General features: G+C 38.8%; 1 protein-coding gene across 13 annotated transcripts in view; it reads left to right on the top strand.

Moving 5' to 3' along the window:
• ATRX (ATRX chromatin remodeler) overlaps positions 1-25,304 on the top strand; it is a 227,719-nt gene that overhangs the window by 28,328 nt on the left and 174,087 nt on the right. For 10 of the 13 annotated variants that reach the window (XM_084869377.1, XM_084869373.1, XM_084869365.1 and 7 more), the window contains exons 2-3: positions 1,179-1,291; positions 24,142-24,197. In XM_084869377.1, coding sequence (XP_084725503.1) covers positions 1,179-1,291; positions 24,142-24,197 — 169 coding nt within the window. The remainder of the gene's footprint in view (positions 1-1,178; positions 1,292-24,141; positions 24,198-25,304) is intronic. The other 3 variants (XM_084869369.1, XM_084869368.1, XM_084869376.1) reach the window with 1 other exon arrangement.

The raw sequence follows: 25,304 nt of genomic DNA, 5'->3' as shown, positions 1-25,304 counted from the left end.
TATGTCCCCTTTGAGTTACCTGTTATATAACTTAAAAGGATATACTATAACTAGGGGCCCAGTGCATGAATCTGTGCACCTGGAACGGGCTGAGAGCCTGTGGTGGGCACAGGGGTGGGTCTCCAGCATTCTCTGCACCCCTGCCTGGCTCCTTCCGCCAGGGCCCCTGGTTCCCTGACTTCTGGCAGTCCTGTTCTTGCCGCCACTGCTGTTTCCACATGCTGATGGCTTGGAGCATTGGAGCCAGTGCCAGCAGTGGTGTGAGCGGGACCGGTACTGCCATCAGGTGCTACCAGTGGCTGCTACCCCAATCACCCCTCAGGATCAGGGGGAAGTGGAGAAGCCCTTAGGGGCAATTGGGGCCGGCAGCCACCATTCAAACCTGCTGTTTGTGCCAAGCGATCGGGACTGGCACTGGGCACCGGCAGCAGGTGCGAATGGGGATGGTGTCTGCAGCAGTTGCGAGCACAGGGCGGGACTGTGTTGTACAGGAGCAAAGAATTTTCAGTAACTACCAGAGGCTTGCCCCAATGACAGTGACCGGCACCCCACCTTGGTCTGTCGCCCTGCTCAACTGCTCCACCATCCCACTGTGGCTGACGCCTGCCATATTCCATGCTGATGCCTGCCATGTTCCACGCACACTCCGTGGCGGTCAGCGCACATCATAGTGTCCAGTTGTTCAGTTGTTCCGCCTTTTGGGCTATTTGCATATTAGGTTTTTATATAACTAGATAATTTAGTTACATAAATATTTCCCTGGGGAATCTCTGAGCTTTTCTGAGTCCTGTTCTATGTTTTTTGTCAATCATTTATTCAATGTTTCTATGCCAAGCAGCAGACAGAGTAATAATTAAAAGAAAAAAAAAGACTAATGAAGCTTTTCAGAGAGTAAGTGCTCAGGAACTATATTTGATAAATTACTGAATCATTATTTTAAATCATATAAAGCAAAATATCATAACATCAGCATTTTACATAAATAATATTTTGATCCTAGGTAACTGTACAGTAGGTTGTGTTACTTATTTTTATATCCCTATAGAAAAAACATTTATTTTCTTTACGTTTTAGTTTGAATATGCATTCTTCAGACCACTTACCATATAGAGAACTTTACATTTAATTAAATTCATGATAGGCTAACTAAGGAAATTCCTTAAATTTTGTTTTGATAGTGAAAGCAAGTTGAATACATTGGTTCAGAAACTTCATGATTTTCTGGCACAGTCATCAGAAGAATCTGAAGAAACAAGTTCTCCTCCAAGACTTATGATGAGCCAAAGCACAGGTAAATTGAAAAAGAATGTGCAATATCTTTTAGACTACATTTCATTTATTGTTTTATGGTGGAGTAGCTATTAAAGGACTTAATAGCCTCTATGTATCCAGTATTTAGCTAATATATTGGAGGTGTTATCTTAGATAAGTGAAAATATAAGGTTTTATAGTTCTAGGTGCTTAGAGAACGATGTATTTCTGGTTTTATGTGTAATGGAAATGTCTTATAGAGGGGTTGATGAATGTTGACTGTGAAAAATAGGTAACATTAGAAGATGTGGAAATAGTACAGAAATATATAATCTATCATTTATGTATTATGAGTTAAAATTTTAAAACTAATTAAGTTACATTTAAAGTAAATTAATACTACTTCTGAGTATATTTTACACATATACCTTTTTGTTTGTGTGTATTCACCTGAGTAGTCAGTGCATATGCTTTTCTTTTTGGGTAATCCTCACCCAAGGATATTTTTCCTATTGATTTTTAGAGAGTTAAGGGGGACAGAGAGAGAAACATCACATATGGACTGGTTGTCACCCACATGCCCCTGACTCAGGGGCCAGGGATCGAGTCTGTAACCCAGGTTTGTGCTTTTGATCTGGAAACGAACCTGAGACCCTTTAGTCCGTGGGCTGATGCTCTAACCACTGAACAACTGTCCAGGGCAGTGCATGTGTTTTTTTAAATTAAAAAGCACTTTAACATCTCCTCTCTAACCCCTTTTCACTTTGTTTTTTCTTATGGAGTACATCTGATCTTCAAATTTTTTTGTTAAGCCTCACTCGTGGATATTTTTTCCATTGGTTCTTTTTACAGAGAGAGGAAGAGAGAGAAGGGGGGTGGGGAGGAGGGACAGGGGGACAAAAAGAGAATTATCAAAATGAGAGAGACACATTGACTGATTGCCTCCCACATGTGCCCTGGGGTTTGAACGTGCAACCCAGGTACATGCCCTTGACCCATGAATTGAACTCACAACCCTTTGTTGCATGGGTTGATGCTCCAACCACTGAGTCACACTGGTCAGGGTGAACATCTAATCTTTTTTAAAAAAATGTTACTGAGCCCTAACCAGTTTGGCTCAGTGGATAGTGCGTTGGCCTGCAGACTGACAGGTCCCAGGTCCCAGGTTTGATTCCAGTCAAGCGCATGTACCTTGGTCGTAGATACATTCCCCATAAGGGGGTGTGCAGGAGGCAGCTGATTGATGTTTTTCTCTCATCGATGTTTCTAACTCTCTCTCCTCCCTTTCTCTCTGTAAAAAAATCAATAAAATATATTAATAAAACATATTACTGATTTTTTTTAGGGAGAGAGGAAGCGAGAGAAAGAGAGAGAGGAGAGAGAGAGAGAGAGAGAGAGAGAGAGAGAGAGAGAGAGAGAAACATCGATGAGTGAGGAAGATCAATCAGCTGCTCGCTAAACACCCCCTTTTGGGGATCAATGAGATACAGGCATGTGCCCTGACTGAGAATCAAACTAGTGACCTTTTGGTTCCTGGGTTGATGCTCAACCATTGGGCAACAGTGGCCAGACCTGACTTATTTTTTTTTTTAATTTAATAAATCTTTCTTTTAAAATTTCTTTTTAAAAAATTTAATAAATCTTTATTGTTCAGATTATTACAGTTGTTCCTCCCCCTCCCCCCAAAGCTCCCGTCCACCTGGTACCCATTCCACCCTCTTCCCTTACATCCCCACACTGTCCTCATCCATAGGTGTATGATTTTTGTCCAGTCTCTTCCTGAACCTCCACACTCCTTTCCCCCTGAAAGTTGTCAGTCCACTCCCTTTCTATTTCCCTTATTCTATTATATTCACCAGTTTATTCTGTACATCAGATTTTTTTTTTTTGCTTTCTAGTAATTTTATTATATGAAAACACCCTCCCTTCCCATTTTTATGACACCGTTTTATTCTTACCAAATTCGGCCTCCCTCCCAGTAAGCTCTAATGCATACCCAAAAGAGCTGTTGGAACCCTCATGAGGCTATTTACACCCTTCCCTCCCCAAAACTTTCCATCCCAAATTCAGTCTGTCTTAATACTCTTGGGAAAATTCTTCCCTGGGAGACAGTACCAGGCACCATAATTCCTTAGCCTTTGCTCAGAAGGTACTGTCCCAGGGAATTAAAGAAGAGAGGCAGCCCTAGATGTAGAGGAGGGGCCTTTGTGTATTCAGCCAGAGCACAAAGGCTCCAGGGCCTGTAGCCTTGGTTTGCCTCAAGAAAGTGAAATTGGAGTTTGTGGAGGAGAGTAGAACTAGGATGCTTATTGGTGAGCTCAGGATTCTTCATCCATGATATCTAGAATGTGGCTCAGAAGAACTTTGAAAGTGAGACGTTCATCTGCTTTCTCATGCCAACAACTGTATATGATGGTATATACCCTTTCTGAAGCTAGATGAGGCCTGTAGAGACGTAGGCCTTGGGCAATATGTTCAGCAGTTTCACTGTTAGTGAATCTCTCATATGGTATCTTCCCCAGAGAGTAAATTTCCCACATCAAAACCCTAAAAGCCCAAATGTCAGATTTACTGCTAAACTTGCTGTACATAAGTACTTTTGGTGGAGACCACCAGATTGGAAATTTGGAGCCTACTGAGCTTGTGTATTCATCATCCAGAATATACCTCTGTTGCAGGCTCTATGCCCAGCCCCCAGTCAGGGCACATGCGGGAGGCAACCAATCGATGTGTCTTTCTCACATTGATGTTTCTCTCTGTCTCTCCCCTTCTCTTTCTATTCTCTAAAAATTTCAATGGAAAAATATTCTTGGGTGAGGATTAACAAAAAAAGAAAGAAAGAAAGAAAGAAAGAAAGAAAGAAAGAAAGAAAGAGAGAGTACATCAGATTTTTAATTCACTTGATTTTTAGATTCACTTGTTGATAGATATTATTTGTTGTTCATAATTTTTATCTTTACCTTTTTCTTCTTCCTCTTCTTAGAGAATACCTTTCAGCATTTCATATAATACTGGTTTGGTGTTGATGAACTCCTTTAGCTTTTTCTTATCTGTGAAGCTCTTTATCTGACCTTCAATTCTGAATGTCAGCTTGGCTGGGTAGAGTACTCTTGGTTGTAGGTTCTTGCTATTCATCACTTTGTATATTTCTTGCCACTCCCATCTGGCCTGCATAGTTTCTGTTGAGAAATCAGCTGACAGTCGTATGGGTGCTCCTTTGTAGGTAATAAAACTGTTTTTCTCTTGCTGCTTTACTATTCTCTTTTTGTCTTTTGCTCTTGGCATTTTCATTATGATGTGTCTTTGTGTGGTCCTCTTTGGATTCCTTTTTTTTGTGGTTCTCTGTGCTTCCTGGATTTGTAAGTCTATTTCTTTCACCAGATCGGGAAAGTTTTCAGTCATTATTTCTTCAAATAGGTTTTCAATATCTTCCTCTCTCTCTTCTGGAACCCCCATAATTCTGATGTTGGTATGCTTGAGGTTGTCCCAGAGGCTCCTGAAACTATCTTCATGTTTTTGGATTCTTTTTTCTTTTTTCTTTTCCTGTTGGGTGGTTTTTGCTTCTTTGTATTTCAAGTGATTGACTTGATTCTTGCAATCCTCTAGTCTGCTATTACATCTCTGTATAATATTTTTTATTTCAGTCACTGTATGCTTAATTTCTAGTTGGTTCTTTTTTCATAGTCTCAAGAATTCATTGCATTCAGGAACTTTTTTCTCCCTTGTGCTTGAGAAAGCCAGCAGGGTACTTAGCTTCCCACCCTGTCTGTTAGTGCTCCTCGGTACCTCTGCCCATAACAGTTCCTCTGAATCTCAGAGTGCTTTTCTCTTTCCTGACAGTCCAGCTTCTCCCTGAGTGAGTCTGAGTCCCCGAAGTCTTGCCCAGAACTGGAGTTCAGTGCAGTTGGGAGCTTTTGTCTTCTTCCTGCTTGAGAAAGCCAGCTGCGTTCTCAGCCACCAGTCCTCTCCGTGTGTGCGCGTGTGCATCTCAGTATTTCTGCCTCCTGCAGCTTCTCTGAGTCTCAAGTGTGCTTTTCTCTTCCCTTCAAGTTGTAGAATTTTCACTCAGCCAGCCTTCCTGTGGTTCTGGATGATGTCCGTTTTGTCTTTTAGTTGTAGTTTTGAAATTGTGCTGCAGTGTAGGTGTTTACTTATCCTGCCATCTTGGTTTCAACAGACCTGATCTAGTAAAAAATTTTATTTTTTAAAATTTATTGAGGTGACATTTGTTAATATTATATAGGTTTCAAATGTATAGTTTTATGATACATCATCTGCATATTACATTGTGTGCCTACCACCCAGTCACCATATATTTAACTTCATTTATTCTTTACTACTCACTTGCCTCCCATTCTGTCTGATAACCACCATACTATTATCTGTTTCTATGAATTTTTGTTTGTTTGTCTTGTTTGTTTATTTGTTGCTTTCAGTTTTATATCCCACATATGAGTGAAATCTTATTTATTTTGTCTTTTTCTGTTTAACTAATTTACTTAGCATGATATTCTCATTTTGCTTATCATGATATCCATTCATTTTGTCACAGATGACAGTATTTTATCTTTCCTTATAGCTCAGTAGTATTAAATTGTCTATATGTACTACATCATCTTTATCCAATCATCTATGGAGGGACACTTTAGTTGTTTCCATGTCTTGGTCACCATGCATAAGACTGCAATAAACATATGACATACATATATCTTTGCCAAGAAATGTTTTGAAATTTTTCTGGTAGATACCCAGATGATGGTTTGCTTGGTCATATGATAACTTTACTCTTAATTTTTTGATAAACTGCTATACTGCTTTTCATAGTGGCTGTACCAGTTTGTATTCCCAGTTTCGATGAAAGAGGGTTTCTTTTTCTCCACAACTTCTCAAACAGGAGTTATTACTTGTTGTTGTTTTTTTAAATGTATTTTATTGATTTTTTTTAAAGATTTTAAAAAAATATATTTTATTAATTTTTTACAGAGAGGAAGGGAGAGAGATAGAGAGCTAGAAACGTCGATGAGAGAGAAACATCGACCAGCTGCCTCTTGCACACCCCCTGCCGGGGATGTGCCCGCAACCAATGTACATGCCCCTGACCGGAATCGAACCTGGGACCTTTCAGTCCGCAGACTGATGCTCTACCACTGAGCCAAACCGGTTTTGGCTATTTTATTGATTTTTTTTACAGAGAGGAAGAGAGAGGGATAGAGAGTTAAAAACATAGATGAGAGAGAAACATTGATCAGCTGCCTCTTGCACACCCCCTACTGGGGATGGGCCCACAACCAAGGCACATGCCCTTGACTGGAATTGAACCTAGGACCTTTCAATCCGCAGGCTGACGCTTTATCCACTGAGCCAAACCAGTTTCGGCTCTTGTTGTTTTATAATAAGCTTTCTAACAAATGTGAGGTGGTATTTCATTTTGATTGGCATTTCCCTAATAGCTAGTGAAGTTGAACAAAGTCTCTTTAGTAAATGGTCCTGGGAAAATTGGAAAGCCAAATGGAAAAGAATGGACTAGACTACCGATTGTCCCCAAACACAAAAATTATCTAAATAATTAAGGCCTGAAACAATAAATTACATAAAAGAAAACATAGGCACTAAGCTTATGGACATTGATCTTAGGATTTTGTGAATTTGACCCCAAAGGCAAGGAAAGTAAAAAGCAGGAATGGGACTATATCAAACTAAAAAGCTTCTGCACATCAACAAAACAGCAAGGCAACCAACCAAATGGGAAGTGACATTTTCAAATAAGAGCTCTGACAAGGGGTTAATACCCAAAATATATAAAGAAATCATACAACTTTGGAACAACAACAAAAAAAATCAAACAATGACCTGTACACTTCTAAGAAGGCATACAAATGGCAAACAGATATATGAATAGATGCTTAAATTCCTTTTTAAAAGTGTCCTATATATTGTGATTACCATCATTTGTTATGAGGATTTCAAGGATAGCTACATTTTGAGAGCTGAATGTAAGCACACACACGTATGCATGCATGTACAAACTTGATATGTACGAAAAGTAAAGGACAGGTGGATCACAGTGAGAAGTATAATAATATGTATAACTAGAGTTCCCAATAGAGAGGAGATAGAATGTGTCAGAGAAAATGAATGTGAAGAGATAATTGGCTGAGCATTTTCTAAAAGTAATGAAAAACATCAAGCCATTGATGCATGAAACTGAATCCCAAGCAGAATAGATATAAAGAAAGCTACAGCTATGCATGTCATAATTGAACTTCTAAAGTATAAAAACCAACAGAAAAATCTTAAAAGTAGTCAGAGGAGAAAAGTAATTGATTTCAAAGAAACAGCAATAACACTGATAGTTCATTTGGCAACAGGAACAACAGAAAACTAGATGACAAGGAAATGACTTTTTTCAAGTGCCACAAGAACAGAATTGCTAGCATAGAACTCTATTTTCAGTGAAAATGTTTTTCAAATGTGAAGGTTGGCCCTGGCTAGTGTGTCTCAGTTGGTTGGAGCATCGTCCTGTACACGAAAGGTCGAGGGTTTGATTCCTGGTCAGGGCACATATGCAGGTTTTGCTTTCGATCTCTGGTATGTAAGGGAGGCAACTGATCAACGTTTCTCTCACATCTCTCCCTCTCTCTAAAATCAATAAAAACATATCCTCAGGTGAGGTTTACAAAAAAGAAGTGAAGGTGACAAAAAAAAAACAAACTCCAACAAGAACCTGATGTCAGCAGAACTACAACAGTGGAAATGCTAAAGAATTTTCTTGCCGAAACCGGTTTGGCTCAGTGAATAGAGTGTTGGCCTGTGGACCGAAAGGTGCCAGGTTCAGTTCTGATCAAGGGCATGTATCTTAGTTGCGGGCACTTCACCGGTGGGGTGTGTGTGTGTGTGTGTGTGTGTGTGTGTGTGTGTGTGTATGTGCAGGAGGCAGCTGGTCGATGTTTCTCTCTCATCGATGTTTCTAGCTCTCTAGCTCTTTTTCTTCCTCTCTGTAAAAAAATCAATAAAGTATACTAAAAAAAAAAAGAATTTTCTTAAATCAGAAAGAAAATATTTTGAAATGCCAATACCAAAATACAGGAAGTAATGAATAACAATGAGAAGGGTAAATAGGTGGGTAAAACTAATAAACAAGTATTGTTACTTAGCCTTCAGTTTCTATTTTTCATTCACAAATTGCTGCAACAATGATTTTATAGGTAAGCCCTCCCACCCCAAGTCCAGGATCTAGTTGAAGATTACACATTATACAGTGTTGTCTTTTTAATCTTTTAAAATCTGAAACAATTTATCTGTCAGTTAGAAGTGTAAAATTTGGTGATTCTCCCCTCAATGTGGATTTGTCTGATTAGTTATAATTAGATTTGGATTATTTATTTTTGGTAAGATTACTGCATAAATGCTATTATGTTCTTGTCAGTTCATCATTTCATAAGGAACATAATTTTCCTCTTTATTGGTTTCAACTTCAGTTTCTTGATTATGGTTATTTTACTATATTAATACACTATAAAGTTTTGATTTATTCCTTTGTGATTAATAAGTCATTTGTTGAAGATTTGTTTGAAACTATTTACGTATCATTTTCATCATAAAAATATTTTTCACAGAAATAAACACATACATCCAGAGAAAAGACTGATGGTTACCAGAGGAGAGAGGGCAGTGGGGGATGGGTTAAATAGGTGAAGAGATTAAGAAGTACAAACTGGTACTTACAAAATAGTTATGGGGATGTAAAGTACAGCATAGGGAATATAGTCAATAATATTGTGATAACTGTATGATGCCTGGTTAGTACTGAAAATATCAGAGGGGACACTTTGTAAAGTATATAATTGTTTAAACACTTTGCTGTACACCTGAAACTAATCCTATCTAATAAACAGGGAATATGCTAATTGACTATCCCACCCTCAAAGATGGTGGCACCCACAGCCAATAAAGAGGAAATATGCTATTATTTACTTCCTTGCCCTCAAAGATTACAGCACCCATAGCCAATAAGGAGGGAATATTCTAATTGACTGCCATGCCCTCAAAGATGGTGGCTCCCATAGCTATAAGATGGCGGCGCCCAGTCCCCTCATCCCTGTCAGGGTGGCAGGCATGCTGGAAGGCCAGGCATCTGCCTCTGGAGTCCCCCAGTCCCCTCAGCCCCCCAGCCTTCCAGGGCCAGCTCAAGGTGCAGGCAAACCTCAGATGGCAGCTACTCAGCCACCCAGGGCTGGCCCGAGGCACAGGCAAGCCTCAGATGGCAGCTGCCCAACTGCCCAGGGCTGACTGAGGCTTGCACTGCTGGCAGCAGCAGCAGCAAAGGTATGATAGGGTGTCACTTTCCCCTAATTGCCTGGTCACCTGCTGCCACTGAGGGCTCTTGGACTGTGAGAGGGGCAGGCTGGGCTGAGCAACACCCCCTCCAGTGCATGAATTTTCATGCATCTGGCCTCTAGTATAAAATAATATTGAATGTAAGCTGTAATGGCAATAAAATGTATTTTCTATTGCAAATTCCTTCAAACTTTGCAGCTTAAGACAACACAAATATATTATATATTTTTTAAAACAAAGGTCTTGATAATATATATTTTTGAGTTTTTACAGAGAGGAAGGGAGAGAGAGATAGCCAGAAACATCGATAAGAGAGAAACATCCATCAACTGCCTCCTGCACCCCTCCCACTGGGGATGTGCCCACAACCAAGGTACATGTCCTTGACCAGAATTGAACCTGGGACCCTTGAGTCCGCAGGCTGATGCTCGATATCCACTGAGCCAAACCAGTTTTGCCTAAATGTATTATCTTACTGTAGATATCAGGAGTCTAGTGGACTTTGCTAAATTCTATTTAGGACAGTGGTTCTCAACCGTTCTAATGCTGTGACCCTTTAATACAGATCCTCATGTTGTGGTGACCCCCAACCATAAAATTATTTTCGTTGCTACTTCATAACTGTAATTTTGCTATTGTGGGTTGTGACCCACAGGTTGAGAACCACTAGCAGGGTCACCGAAGACCATCAGAAAACACAGATATTTACATTACGATTCATAACAGTAGCAAAATTGCTCCTGACTTGAATCGAACCTGAGACCTTTCAGTCTGCAGGCCAACACTTTCTACTGAGCCAAACTGGCTAGGGCTAAGCTCTAATTTTTAAAGTCAACTGTTCTATTTTACATAGCACAATCATGAGGGTCATATTTCCTCATATTCACAGGTTTTAGGGATAAGCGTGCTTGAATTTCTGGGGCCATTCCTTTAAATTCCGCATACTACACTATTCATTCATGATTCCTGCCAGAATGGTATATTACAATGATGGGTTCAAAATGGTGATGTTCTAATCTATCATTCATTCTGTATTTTAGTTGACAGATTACTACTAGAAGCCCAATGCACGAAATTTGTGCAAGAGTAGTCCTTCCTTACCCCGGCTTCTGGCACCAGCTTCCCTCTGGCACCTGGGGCACGGGCTTCTGCAGCCTTGGCTTCGTTAGCATATTATGCTTTTATTACTATAGATATTATTATAGATAAGTACAGGGTTTTCCCCCTTTTAATATTCTCTTTCTATCATTTATGTCAAGGCTCAAATTGTACCAGTATTGGTTAGTGAGTACCCCTTTCGTATGACTCCTGTTGACCTTTTCACAACTCTTCATCTGCCTTGAGCACTTTCTTTCTTACTTTCTGCCCTCATAAGATGTTCAGTGTTTACTTTGCAATGTCTTTTCCCCAGCTCTGGAATCGGTTATTTCTCCAAGGACTTCCAGTTCCTTTTAGTTAGATACTAGGGGCCTAGTGTATGAATTCGTGCACCTTGAAAGGAACTATGGTCCTTGAGGCTGTGGTTCTGCTGTCACCCACCCCCAGTTCCCCATTCATCATTGGGTGATCGGAGCCTGCTGGCCACGGGGAGGGACCGAGAGATTGGCCGTTCCTCCCACTTGCTGGCCCCATCCCCTGCCGCCACCCACCCCTGGGTTGCCGTTTGCCAGCGGGTGATTGGAGCCTGCCCACCAGGGGAAGAGACCAAGAATTTGGCCAGCAGACCCTGATCAGGCAATCGGGGCCTGTGGGCAGTTCCTGTGTTGAGCATCTGCCCCCTGGTGGTCAGTGTGTGTCTTACGACTCCTTGTTCCTCCATTCCGGTCCATTTACATATTACCCTTTTATTATATAGGATAGTACTTAGAAATCAAGATCTTGATGCATGCTGTGCTCATTGCCATTAGATATCTCTGCTTTTAGGACCTTTCACAGAGAAAACTAATACATGTGTGTTGTTTTTATGAGTTGATATTGATAATTTTAATTCTAATTTGATGCCATAGTTTTATTCTTTTCATATTTTAACTTTTTTCTCTAAGAGGATGAAGCCTGACTTCTTTATGTCTCATTTGCTCAGTCCTCAGTCCTCGTACCCATGTAGTTTCAAATTTGCTAACCATACCATCACAATAAACCGAATGGATTAAATATTTGTTTAAAGTTATTTTTATCTTTAGAATGAAGTTATGGTGTCAGAGTTCTGTGTTTAGTGGTTAGTTGGTGAGTTCTAGTAGTGGCAGATTAGCTTTGTATGGACAAACAGATATCTCTCACAGATAAATTTGCCAAAATACCAAAAATGGTGATATGAAGGAATAGGACAGTTTTCCAAAAAGCAGACGCAAGCTGGGAGGGGAGTCAGTGCATGGAAAAAGGATATACTAATGGCTGAATTCCCAGTTGTTAAGGCTTTTTACCTTGAGCAAATTATTACAGTAGTTAACTCTGTTGTTAGCTTTTAAGACTTGAACAGAACCCTGCATTTTTATTGGATTGGTTAATAAAAAATTTAGAGGACCACAGTGTCTTTAGTAAAGTGAGAGGGAGATCCCATCTAGAAGAGAACTACAGATTGGGACCTCCAAAATCTGCAAAAATTCTAAACATATCTCTAGTTGAATTCGTCCATATTACAGACAGCCTAGTTAGCGCTAAAAGAACAGAATAAAATGCCCAGCCAATGTGTCTCAGTGGTTTAGTGTCAACCTGTGAACCGGAAGGTTGCAGTTTGATTCCAGGTCAGGACACATGCCCAGTTGCAGGCTCAATCCCCAATGAGGGGTGGGCAGGAGGCAGCCAATCAATGAATCTCTCTCATCATTGGTGTTTCTCCCTTTCTCTGCCTCTCTGAAATCAATAAAAACTATATCTATTTTTAAAAAGAATAACATTTTTAGCTGCTTCCAGTACAGGGTAGACGGTTGGGGGTTTGAGTTCAGCTAAATTAACTATCTGCTATTAACAAGAATATCAACTCTTTGGAGTAACATAATGACATGTAGTATTTTCACTGTATCTTTTAAAATGTCCATAATCCAATTTGAAATACTAGGTAAGTGAAGAAAGAAGAACTCTGACCCATGCTCAAAAGAAAAGTTAATCAATAGAGACTAACCGATAGGTGACTTAAATGTTGAGCTTAGCAAACAAGCATTAATATTTATGATGAATGGACAAATAAGAAATCTCAGCAAAGATAGAAATTGTAAAAAAGAAACCTATTTTAAATTTCTAGAATTGAAAAACATAATTTCTAAGTAAATTATAGTTTGTACTTAAGAGATTAGAGTTGCAGTGCCAGTGGACTTGATACAATCTGAGAATAGAAAACATTAAAAAATAAGAAGATCCCTGACCAGTTTGGCTCAGTGGATAGAGTATCAGCCTGCGGACTCAAGGGTCTCAGGTTCAATTCTGGTCAGGGCATGTACCTTGGTTGCAGGCATACACCCGGTGGGGAGTGTGCAAAAGGCAGCTGATCGATGTCTCTCTCTCTCATTAATGTTTCTTGCTCTCTATCCCTCTCCCTTCCTCGCTGTAAAAAATCAGTAAAATATATTTAAAAAAAATAGGAAGAGGCCTTGGCTGGTGTGGCTCAGTTGGTTGCACATTGTCCGGTGCACTGAAAGGTTGTGGGTTTGATTCCTGGTCAGAGCACATGCCCTGGTTTCAGGCTAGATCCTCGGTAAGGGGCATTCAGGAAGCAGCCAATCCAAGTTTTACTTTCACATTGATGTTTCTCCCCCCGCCCTTTCTCTCTCTAAAAATCAATAAAGAATTAAAAAAATTAAAAAGTGTACAGAATACTTGCTCCTTAATCCTGTCCCCAATAAAACTATATAGTTATCAACCAAGCACATGCAAAAATAAGAATGTTTAGCCCTATTCAGGGGAAAAAAAAGTCAGTAGAAACTCTGAGTGGGCCCAGTGTTTTGTAGTTATTCACATACTTTTTTTGCACATCTTTTGTTAGATTTTAACCTAAGTGCTTCAGTTTTTGGGGTGCTATTTAAAATTTCATACATAAAGTCAAGAACTATTTGATTTCACTCATGTGGGATATAAACTGAAAGCAACAAATGAACAAAGACAGAGAAAAACCTCATAAATACAGCCAACAGTATAGTAGTTACCAGAGGGGAGGGAAGTAGGACAGTAGTAAAGGGTAAATGGGGCCAAATATATGGAGATGATAAAAGATTTGACTGGGTAGTGGGCACACAATGCAATATACAGATGATGTATCATAGAATTATACACTCAAAACTTATATAATCTTATTAACCAGTGTCACCCCAAAATAAGTTTTATTTATTATTTACTGTATTACAGATGTCTCCCCATATTTTCCCTCACTGCCCCCCTCCACCTGGCTCCCACCGTACCCCAGGCCTTCACTGCATTGTGTCCATGGATAATGCATAAGTGCATATCAGTTCTTTGGTTAATTTCTTCCCGTCCTCTCTCCTTCCATCTGAGATTTATCACTCTGTTCCATGCTTCCATGCCTTTGATTCTATTTTGTTCATCAGTTAATTTTGTTCATTAGATTCCACATATGCTCATAGCAACATTATTTACAATAGCTAAGATCTGGGAAACAACCCAAGTGTGCAACAGATGAGTGGATGAAAAACCTGTGGTACCATTAACACAATGGAATGCTATGCAGCTGTAATAAAGTAGTTCTTACCACTTGAAACAGCATAGAGGAACCTGGAGAGTATTATGTTAAGTGAAATAAGTCAGAGAAAGATCCCAATATAATTTAATAAAAAATACAAAAATATTTTTTTCAGATTCCAATTGTTCATTGCAGGTATATAGAAAATCAGTTATTTTTAATTTTTTTTTAATTTTAGAGAGAGAGACTAAGAGAGAGAGAGGAAAAGAAAGACAGAGAGAAACATGTGTGAAAGGGAAACACTCATTGGTTGCCCCTAAATGCACGCCAACTGGTGATCAAACCTGCAGCCTAGGTATGTTCCCTGACCTGAAATGGAACTGGCAACCTTTTGATGTATGAGACAACACTCCTACCAACTGAACCACCCAACCATGGCCAGTTTTATTTTATTTTATTTTTATTAGTTGACTTTGTATCCTGTGAACTTGTTCCACAAAGCTTCCCACCCCCCCACCTTGCAGATTCATTGGAATTTTGTACTTAATTTAGTCATCTGCAAATATTATCTATTTTATTTCTTCCTTTCCATCTGTGTGCCATTTAATTACCAGGCATGTGCCCTTGGCTGGAATTGAACCTGGGACCCTTCAGTCTGCAGGCTGATGCTCTATCCACTGAGCCAAGCTGGCAAGGGCTGAGAGAGAATTATTGATTGATTGGTAGGATTTCTATTATTATGTAGAAGAATGGTACTAGCAGACATCCTCTTGGTGTTTCTGATCTTATGGGGAATGCATTTAGTCTTTTACCATTAAATATGATTATTTCTGTGTATGTATTTTATAAATGTTTTTTTATCAAATTTAGGAAGTTCCCCTCTATTCCTAGTTTTTAAAATGGACATGTTTATTGAGATACTTGTAGGTTAATATGCAGTTGTTAACAACTAATACAGAGTTCTTATACACTTTGCCCAGTTTCCCACAATGGTAACATTTTAGGAAAATACTATATTATCATAATCAGGTTATTGACAGCCACCATTCTGATTCAAATTTTCTCAGTTTTACTTATATTTCTGTATTAAGCTCTATACAGTATTATGACCTTGGTTGATTCATATATCCACCACCGTAGTCAAGATACAGATTACTCATTTTGCCCTTTTATAATCATGCTTATCTTTCTGCCTCCAAATGTAACTCTGCCTAACACCTGGCAATCACTAATCTGTTCTTTATTTCTAAAATTAAAAAAAAAATTTCATCTCCAGCTGAAACTGTTTCCATTATGCACAAAATTCCCAATCCCCTCCCCTCCCCCCAGTCCCTGGCAACTACCATTCTACATTGTGTCTCTATGAATTTGACTACTTTAGAAAATTCATATAAGTGGGATCATATAATATTTCTTTTATAGTTTATTAAAAAATTTTTTTTAGTCCTTATTTGAGAATATTTTTTCCATTGGGGGGGAAGAGAGAGAGAGAAATATTGATATGAGAGAGACACATTGATTGGTTGCCTTTCACATGCACCCTGACTGGAGTGGGAATTGAACCTGCAATCAAGGTGTGTGCCCTTGACCAGAAATTAAATCCTTGACCCTTTGATCTGAGGGCTGACACTCTTAACCACTGAGCAAAACCAATCAGGGCTAGCTAGCTTCTTTTACTTAGCATAATGTCTTCAAGGTTCATCATTGTTATAGCAGTTATTAAAATTTTCTTCCTTTTTAATGCTGAGTAGGACTCCCTTGTATGTATATACTAGTACTAAATTTAGTTTGTTATTCACCTGTTAGTGGATATTTGGGTCAGATACATGATTTGCAAATATTTTCCTGCATTCTACTTAGTTTTAATGGTGTCTCTGAAGCATAAAATATTTTACATTTGGTGAAGCACAATTTATCTGATTTTTTCTTTGCTGATTGTGCTTTTAGTGTCATACCTCAGAATCCATTACTAAATCTAAGGTAACAAAGATTTACCTCTTTATTTTCTTCTAAGAGTTATAGCTTTAGCTCTTGGGTCTTTAATGCATTAGGTCTTTAATTTTGTATATGGTCTGAGGCAGGTGCTTCATTTTTTTAAATAAATATATTTTATTGATTTTTTTCCAGAGAGGAAGGGAGAGAGAGAGAGAAAGAGAGAGAGAGCTAGAAACATCGATCAGCTGCCTCCTGCACACTCCCCACTGGGGATGTGCCCGCAACCAAGGTACATGCCCTTTACTGGAATCGAACCTGGGACCCTTGAGTTCCCAGGCTGACGATCTATCCATTGAGCCAAACTGGTTTCGGCTGGAGCTTCATTTTTTGCATGTGGATTCACAGTTGTGCCACACCGTTCATTGAAAAGACCAATATGGTGTTTTACCATTGATTTAGATTTTTAATTTCTCTGAATGATGTTTTGTAGTTTTCAGAGTATAAGTTTCACACTTCTTTTATTAAATTTGTTCTTAAATATTTTATTTTTTCATGCTATTATTGAGTCTTTTCTTAACTTTCAGATTGTTCTTTGGAAATATATAGAAACACAATAGGCCCTAGCTGGTTTGGTTCAGTGGATAGAGCGTCGGCCTGTGGACTAAAGGGTCCCAAGTTCGATTCTGGTCAAGGGCACATGCTCGGGTTGTGGGGTTGATTCCCCAGTGGGGGGCGTGCAGGAGGCAGCCAATCAATGATTCCCTCTCATTGATGTTTCTATCTCTCCCTTCCTATCTGAAATCAATAAAAATATATTTTAAAAAAGAAATACAATTGATTTTTGTTTATTGTTCTTGTCCTTCAACCTTTCTGAATTTGATTATTAGTTGTAATATTTTTTAGTGGATTCCTTAGGATTTTCTATATACATGATAATGTCCAAAGAGAGATACAGTTGACTCTTGAACAATACTAGGGTTTGGGGCATTGACCTGCTCCACCCAGTTGTAAATCTGTGTATAACTTTAGACCAGAGGTTCCCAAACTTGTTTGTGCCGTAGACCCCTTGCCATGTTTTTCGGTTTTGGGTAGACCCCCTACTTACCTGATACAGAATTGATTTTTTTGTAAATTTCTAACTGTAGTGAAGTTTAGTGTTAAAATTTAATAAAAAATAATGTACCTACTTGTCTCCGGCATTCTCAAACAAAATAACACTGATTCACTATAATTTGGATGATAAACTACCAGTTTATATTTTTTTAAATATTTTCTCAGCACTTTTCTATTCAAGATTCAGGAAACGAATGAACGTATTTTTCTCACATTCATATTTATAGAGTGACGAATTGAACAAGTCGGTGCAAGTTCGCGAAGCTTTGAGACAAAAATTGGCAAGAATGTTTATTGCGCGTATGCTTGTAACAAGATGATACTGGTATATCATTATGTGCAGGTTTTTATCCTACAACTTACACAATTTTATAAACATATATAATAAATTTTTTACTTCATAGGTACTTTTATAAATAATTTATATGTTTTTATATTATAAGATAATATGATGTAAGTAAATAGGTACTATCAGTGTATGTTGAGATCCACTATTGTGGACCCCCATTTTCATTTCATGGACCCCCAAATTTTTTTTCCGCTGACGTAGACCCCTTGCAGGTTGTCATAGACCCCTGGGGGTCGATATAGACCACTTTGGGAATCACTGCTTTAGACTATCCAAAAATGTAATTTAGTCAAGTCTCTCAATATTCATAGGAGGATTGGTTATAGGACCCCCTGCAGCTACTAAAATCTGCTTATGTTTATGTCTCTCCCCATCTGGGATAGAAAATACTGTCTTTGAACTGCTGTTGGTTGAATTAATGGATGCAGAAACTCATGAATATGGAGGGATGACTGTATAGTTATTGAAAAAAATCTGCATATAAGTGGATCTATAAAGTTCAAACCCATATTGTTCAAGGGTCAACTATTACTGTACTTCTTCCTTTTCAATCTTGATGCATTTTATTTCTTTCTGTTTCCTTCATGCTCTGGCTAGAATCTTCATTACAATCTTGAATAGAAGTGGCAAGAGTAGATAGTCTTGTCTTTTCCCTGATCTTAGAGGGGAAAAGAAAACATTCAATTTTTTACCATGAAGTATGATACCTATGGATATTTTGTAAATAATTGAGGAAATTCCTTTTATGTTTAGCGTTTTAAAAAATAGATTTAAGCCCTGCTGTAGTGTCTCAGTGGTTAGAGCATTGGCCTGTGCACTGAAAGATTGTGAGTTCGATACTTGGTCAAGGGCACGTACCTGGTTTGTAGGGGTCGCTTCCCGCAACCTGTCAATGTGTCTCCCTCACATTGATGTTTCTCTCCCTCCCCCCCTCCCCCCCTCCCCCCTCTCCTTGCTTCTCTCTTCTTCCCTCCCTTCCACTCTCTGAAAAGCAATGGAAAAAATAACCCTCTGGTGAGGATCGACGATCTCCCCCCCACCCCCCCAATTTTATATTTGAGTGGTTTACGTTGACAGAAAAATTAAGTTGAAAGTATAGAGATTCCCTATATATTCCTCTCTACAGGAGCACAGCCTCCTCAAGTGTGATCATCCTGTACCCCAGCCATATATTCATTATAATATTAGGTCTAGTAATAATTAATGTCGTTTTCTAATACTTTTTTAAAATCAAATTTATTTAAACAATACAACAAAATTTAATCAACAATATAGTTGCTGTTGTTTTCTACTACTTGTGCCCAACGCTCAGGAAGCATTTTAATCCCTCTGTTGTAAAATTCTTGTGATTTTGATGCAAAAAATTCGGTCAATGCATTTTTGAGGCATTCTTCAATATTAAATTTTTTTCCAAGAAGAAAGTTTTGCAAAGAACGAAACAAATGGTAATCGGAAGGGGCAATATCAGGAGAATATGCAGGTTGAGGGAGAACTTCCCATTCCAACTGGCGCAGTTTTTCAGCAGTGATTCTTGCAGTATGCCTTCGTGCGTTATCGTGGTGAAGAATTACGGCCTTCCGATTAATCAGCGCGGGTTCTTTTTCTCTTAAAGCTTGGGCTAACCTTTCCAATTGGGCACTATACACTGCACTTGTAATGGTTTGGTTAGATGGTAAAAGTTCATAATGAAGAATTCCTTTAAAATTCCACCAAACACACATCACTTTTTTCGCATGCAAGTCAGGTTTTGGCGTGGGCTGCGGAGCCTCATTTTTGTCCAACCATTGAGGCTGCCTTTTCAAATTAACATACAGCACCCATTCTTCATCTCCGGTAACAATTTGCTCTAAAAAACGGCAAACGGTTTTGACGAGAGAGGAGCGAACTGCAAATTGTGACTCTTTGATTACGGTTGTTGTCGGTCAACTCATGAGGAACCCATTTTCCAAACTTTTGGACTTTGCCAAGTGCACGCAATTGTTTGGAAATTGTTTTTTGTGAACAATTTAAAGTTGTCGCAAGCTCTTGTTGGGTAATTTGAGGATTTTGCACCAAAAGAGCTTGAAGAGCTTCTTGATCAAAATTGGACACACGGCCTCGACCACTCTTGTCATCTAACGAAAAATTTTCCCTCGCGAAATTTCTCAAACCAATGCTGGCATTTTCTGGCGCTAACTGCATCTTGACCAAGAGCACTACAGATGTTTTTTGCAGCCTCACTTGCTTTTCTTCCTAATTGGAACTCGTAAAGCATGCAGTGCCGAATATGCTCTTCATCCGCCATCTTCTTAGCCCTAGTTTTGCAACAAAAACCAAACCAAACACAAACTTTTTCAAGCAAAACTTGTTAATTGCACTTCACACGTTCTGTAGATACCACGTGTTTGAAGGTTATGTCAATACAAGTCAACGCCAAGCAAGATTTTAAACGAATGTTTAAAAACGACATTAATTATTACTAGACCCGATAGTTAGAATGATACACTATGTGGCCTTTTCAGATTATCTTCTTTCAGTTAATAATAATGCATTCAGTTTTTCTCCATCTCTTTTCATGGCTTTATAGCTCATTTCTTTTTAATGCTAAATAATAATTTTACTGTCTGGATGTACCATAGTTAGTTTATCTATTCACATTCTAAAGAATATGGTTGCTTCCACCTTTTGGATGTCCTTCTGGACAAAACCATGGTGGTGGGTCCGAGGCAGAGGCAGTTAGGGGTGACCAGTCCGGCAGGGGCAGGCAGTTAGGGGTGATCAAGTTGGCAGGCAGAGTGGTTAGGGGCGATCAGGGAAGCAGACTGGTGAGTGGTTAGGAATCTGCAGTCCCAGATTGCGAGAGGGATGTCCGACTGCTGGTTTAGATCTCCCCTGCTGGCAGTTGGACATCCCCCAAGGGGTCCCAGATTGGAGAAGGTGCAGGGCAGGCTGAGGGACAGCCCCCTGAATTTCTTGTACCGGGCCACTAGTTGTATTATAATTATTTAGATATCAGTCTTTCCCATTAGACTGTGAGCATATTGAATACAGATACTTTTAATTTTGAATTAATTTTTCCCCTAGTATCCAGCAGTGTCTTTCAGAAGGGTCCTCAGTAAACATCCACTTACTCTGTAGCCATTTTTAATCTGCCACAATGTCTAATCTCAAGTCAGTTTCATTAGTTTGTGTGTGTTTAAGAATTCGTCCACTTTATTTAGGTTATCTAATTTTTTGGTGTACAAATGTTCAAGATATTTCAATACAATCCCCCCTTTAAAATATACATTCTTCTCAATTTCTGAGAGGAAGGGAGAGGGAAAGAGAGAGAAACATCAACGATGAGAGAAAAATCATCAATAGTCTGCCTCTTGCATGGCCCCCACTGGGGATCCAGCCACAACGGGCATATACCTTGAACGGAAATTGAACCAGTGACTCCTTGGTTCATGGGTTGATGCTCAACTGCCAAACCACATATGGCTGGGCAATCTCCCCTTTTAAAATAGTTAGTGACTTCCTGTCTTTAATTTCTGATTCTAGTATTTGAGTTTTGTGCCGCGCCAGCAAGCCAAGGGTTCGGTGAGTCTGAGGGAGGGATGGTGAAGGATGAAGAAAAGACAAAGAGAATAAGCTAGGTCTAGGTGAATCTTCTGTGCCTGGCTGAGGCCACAGAACAGATCCACAGTGCAAGCTGATGGTTTATTTTATAGTCAGTGCTAAACAAGGTAATTTACAATGTTCTTGTAAGTTTCACTTGCTGCACCTCCCACAGCCTACTAGCTACCAGGAAAGATCTAGGGAGCAGTCACAAGATCAAGCTTAATTATGCTTAGAGGGCTGTGCCCTCTAAGCTGGGACTTGTTTGTGGCTTTGCCAGCAGGTTAGTCCAAGGCTTAACCCTTTAACAGCTCCATACAAGTTTTTTATTTTTTTATTTATTTATTTTTTTTAAAATAAGTTTTTATTTATCATATTATTACAAATGTTCCTTTTTTCCCCCCCACCATTGCTTTCCTCCACCAGGTTCCCACCCCACCCTCTGCCCTTTCCCCTCTCCCCATTGTCCTCATCCATAGGTGCACAGTTTATGTTCAGTCTCTTCCCACGCCCCCCTCTCCCCTTTTTCCCAAGAATCGTCAGTTCACTCCCCTTCCATACCTCTGATTCTATTATATTCAACAGTTAATATTGTTCATCAGATTTTTTTAATTTCCTTGGTTTTTAGATTCACTTGTTGATAATTACGTATTTGTTGTTCATAATTTTTATCTTTGTTTACTTTCTCTTCTGAAAGAACCCCCTTCAGCAATTCATATAATTCTGGTTTGGTGGTGATGAACTCCTTTAGCTTTTTTTTATTAGTGAAGCTCTTTATCTGGCCTTCGATTCTGAGTGATAGCTTTGCTGGGTAGATTATTTTTGGCTGTAGGTTCTTGCTATTCATCACCTTGAATATTTCTTGCCATTCCCTTCTGGCCTGCATGGTTTCTGTTGAGAAATCAGCTGACAATCGTATAGGTGCTCCTTTATAAGTTACTACCTTCTTTGCTCTTGCTTCTTTTAATATTCTCTCTTTGTCTTTTGCTCTTGGAATTTTAATTATGATGTGTCTCGGTGTGGTCCTCTTTGGATTCCTTTTGTTTGGAGTTCTGTGCGCTTCCTGGACTTGTAAGTCTAATTCTTTCACCAGGTGGGGGAAGTTTTCTGTCACTATTTCTTTCAGTATGTTTTCGATATCTTGCTCTCTCTCATCTTCTGGGACCCCCATAATTCTGATGTTGGTTCGCTTGAAGTTGTCCCAGAGGTTTCTTACATTATCTTCAATTTCCTGGATTCTCTTGCCTTCTAGCTTCTGTGGAGGAGTGTCTTCTGGCTCTTTATGTTCCAAATCTTTGACTTGATTCTTGCGATCTTCCCTTCTGTTTTTAGGACTCTGTAAAATATTTTTTATTTCAGACAATGTATTCTTTATTTCTTGTTGATCCCTTATCATTTCTTGTTGACTCCTTATTAATTCTAGTTGATCTCTTTTCATATCCTCATAGGCCTTATCCATCTTTTCTAGGAAATTCTTGAAAAACCTTATAAGCGTAGATTTGAACTCTATATCCAGACGCTTTTTGTCCTCCATTTCTTTCGTTTGTGATCTATTTTGTTGTCGCATTTCGCAGTTACAGACGGGACCAGTTTTTTATTTTTTTCTTGACTAATCTAGTTTACACTTTGTCAATTTTGTTAATCTTTTCAAAGCATTACAGTTTGGGTCTCCTTATAGCTTCTATGGATTAAACCAAACATGGATTGAACATTTTTTGGGAAAAATTATGTTTTCGGTGATGTGTACTATGTAGTTGGCCTGTGATGGTTGTGTGTGTACTGAATATGTATATATATTTTTTTCTGGTCATTACTCTATAAACAATACAGTATACCAGATATTTATGTAGCTGTCATATTATTTGAGGCATTGGAAGTAATCCACAGATGATTTAAAGTATATGACAGGATGTGTGTAGGTTAAATGCAAGTACTGCGGCATTTTATTTAAGGGACTTCAGCCCTCTAGGATTTTGATATCCACAGAGGGACAGATACTGAGGGACCACATCAAGCATCACCGATTTTTCTCTATTGGTTTCCTATGCCCAGTTTCATTAATTTACTCTCTAATCTTTATTTCCTTCTCTGTGTTTTCTTTAGGTTAGTTTGCTGTTATTTTACAGAATCTTTTTTTTTATAATTTATTTATTTATGTATTTATTGATTTATTTAATTTGTTTTTGTGTGTTAATCCATACCCGAGGATATTTTTACATTGCTATTTTTTAAAAAAAATATTTTATTGATTTTTTACAGAGAGGAAGAGAGAGGGATAGAGAGCTAGAAACATCGATGAGAGAGAATCATCGATCAGCTGCTGCTTGCACACCCCCCACTGGGGATGTGCCTGCAACCAAGGTACATGCCCTTGACCGGAATCGAACCCGGGACCTTTCAGTCCGCAGACCGACGCTCTATCCACTGAGCTAAACCGGTTTTGGCTACTTTGCTATTTTTAAGGGCAAGTGGAAGAGAGAGGGAAAGACAGAGAGAAACATTAATGTGAGAGAAACACATCGATTGGTTGCCTCCTGCATGAGTTCCGACCAGGGCCTGGGCCAGTGAGGTGCCTCCAACTAAGATCCTTAACCGGAATTATACCTGGGATCTTTGGTTCACAGGTTGATGTTCTAGCCCTTGAGCAAAACTGGCTAGGGCAGAGACATACAATTTTATTAGTAGTATGATTTTATTTTTAGTAGGAGATGAAGCTTAAAATTTCTTTTAAGAGATTAAACCTTAGACAATTATAATAGGGAATGGTTTGCTACCAGACTAATCTTTTTTGAAATTTAAGAGTGATTTTAGACAACTCTTATAGGAATAAATTAATGAATACTGTCATGCTTCATAGATTAAGAAATGTGTCATGGAGTTGTAGGTTTTGCTGTTCTGTTTGATAATGGATTGAAGAGATAAATAATGTTTTTATTTCTTCTCTTTTAAGATAAAATCATTGGTACTGGAAATAACTCTGATATGATGGAAAACAGCAAGGAAGAGGTAAGAATAATTTGAAACATTTAAAATAATTGCTAATAACAACTAGAGTAATGTCTTAGATTGTTTTTATTTTTTAAATATATTTTTTATTGATTTTTTTTATAGAGAGGAAAAGAGAGGGATAGAGAATTAGAAACATCAGTGAGAGAGAAACAATGATCAGCTGCCTCTTGCACACCCCCTACTGGAGGTGGGCCCACAACCAAGATGTATGCCCTTGATCGGAATCGAACCTGGGACCTTTCAGTACGCAGGCCGATGCTCTATCCTCTGAGCCAAACCGGTTTCGGCAATTGTTTCTATTTAATTCATGCGTGTGTCAAATTTCCTGTTATACCCAAGTATTATTATGGTACTTCATTTTGGGTAGTTGTTTGTTTTTAGAAGATATTTATTGATTTTGATATTATTGTGGTTCAGCAGTATACCAAAAGTCAGACAACTGAAGGCTTGCTTACAAATAGATACTTAAACATTATTATATTGTAATAGTGGTGCTGAAGGTGATTGTTACAGGCAAAACTCCATGATTCTGAGACTTCTCAAAACTGGATAGTCAGGGTATCTTGAGCATTATCATAGGAACCTGTCCTGAGATCCTTCATATGATATCCAGGCCTACACTATGATTTTGGTATTCTTTTTACATAATATAAAATATTTAATCCAGTAAAATATATTTATCATACTTGCAAAGTAAGAGTAAATTTAGTGTCCTTTAAAAAAAAAATATTTTATTGATTTTTTACAGAGAGGAGGAGAGAGGGATAAAGAGAGCTAGAAATGTTGATGAGAGAGAATCATCGACCAGCTGCCTCTTGCACACCCCCTACTGGGGATGTGCAGGCAACCAACCTACATGCCCCTGACTGGAATCGAACCTGGGACCTTTCAGTCCGCAGACCGACGCTCTACCACTGAGCCAAACCGGTTTCGGCTAAATTTAGTGTCTTAAATCAAATTGTAGAAGGTATTTTGTGCCATAATTAGGGTAGAGAAAATGACACATTATATCCTTAAAACTCCCTAACTCTGTTGGGATCTGATTATTTCTAGATCTTTTTTTTTTTTTTTTTTTTGTCTTTGTTGACTTGGGCTTAGAACATG

Source organism: Pipistrellus hanaki, assembly GCF_964339955.1.
Source record: "Pipistrellus hanaki genome assembly, chromosome: X".
NCBI lineage: Eukaryota > Metazoa > Chordata > Mammalia > Chiroptera > Vespertilionidae > Pipistrellus > Pipistrellus hanaki.
The sequence above is the reverse complement of the archived record's forward strand: the minus strand, read 5'-3'. Positions and strand labels throughout refer to the sequence as shown.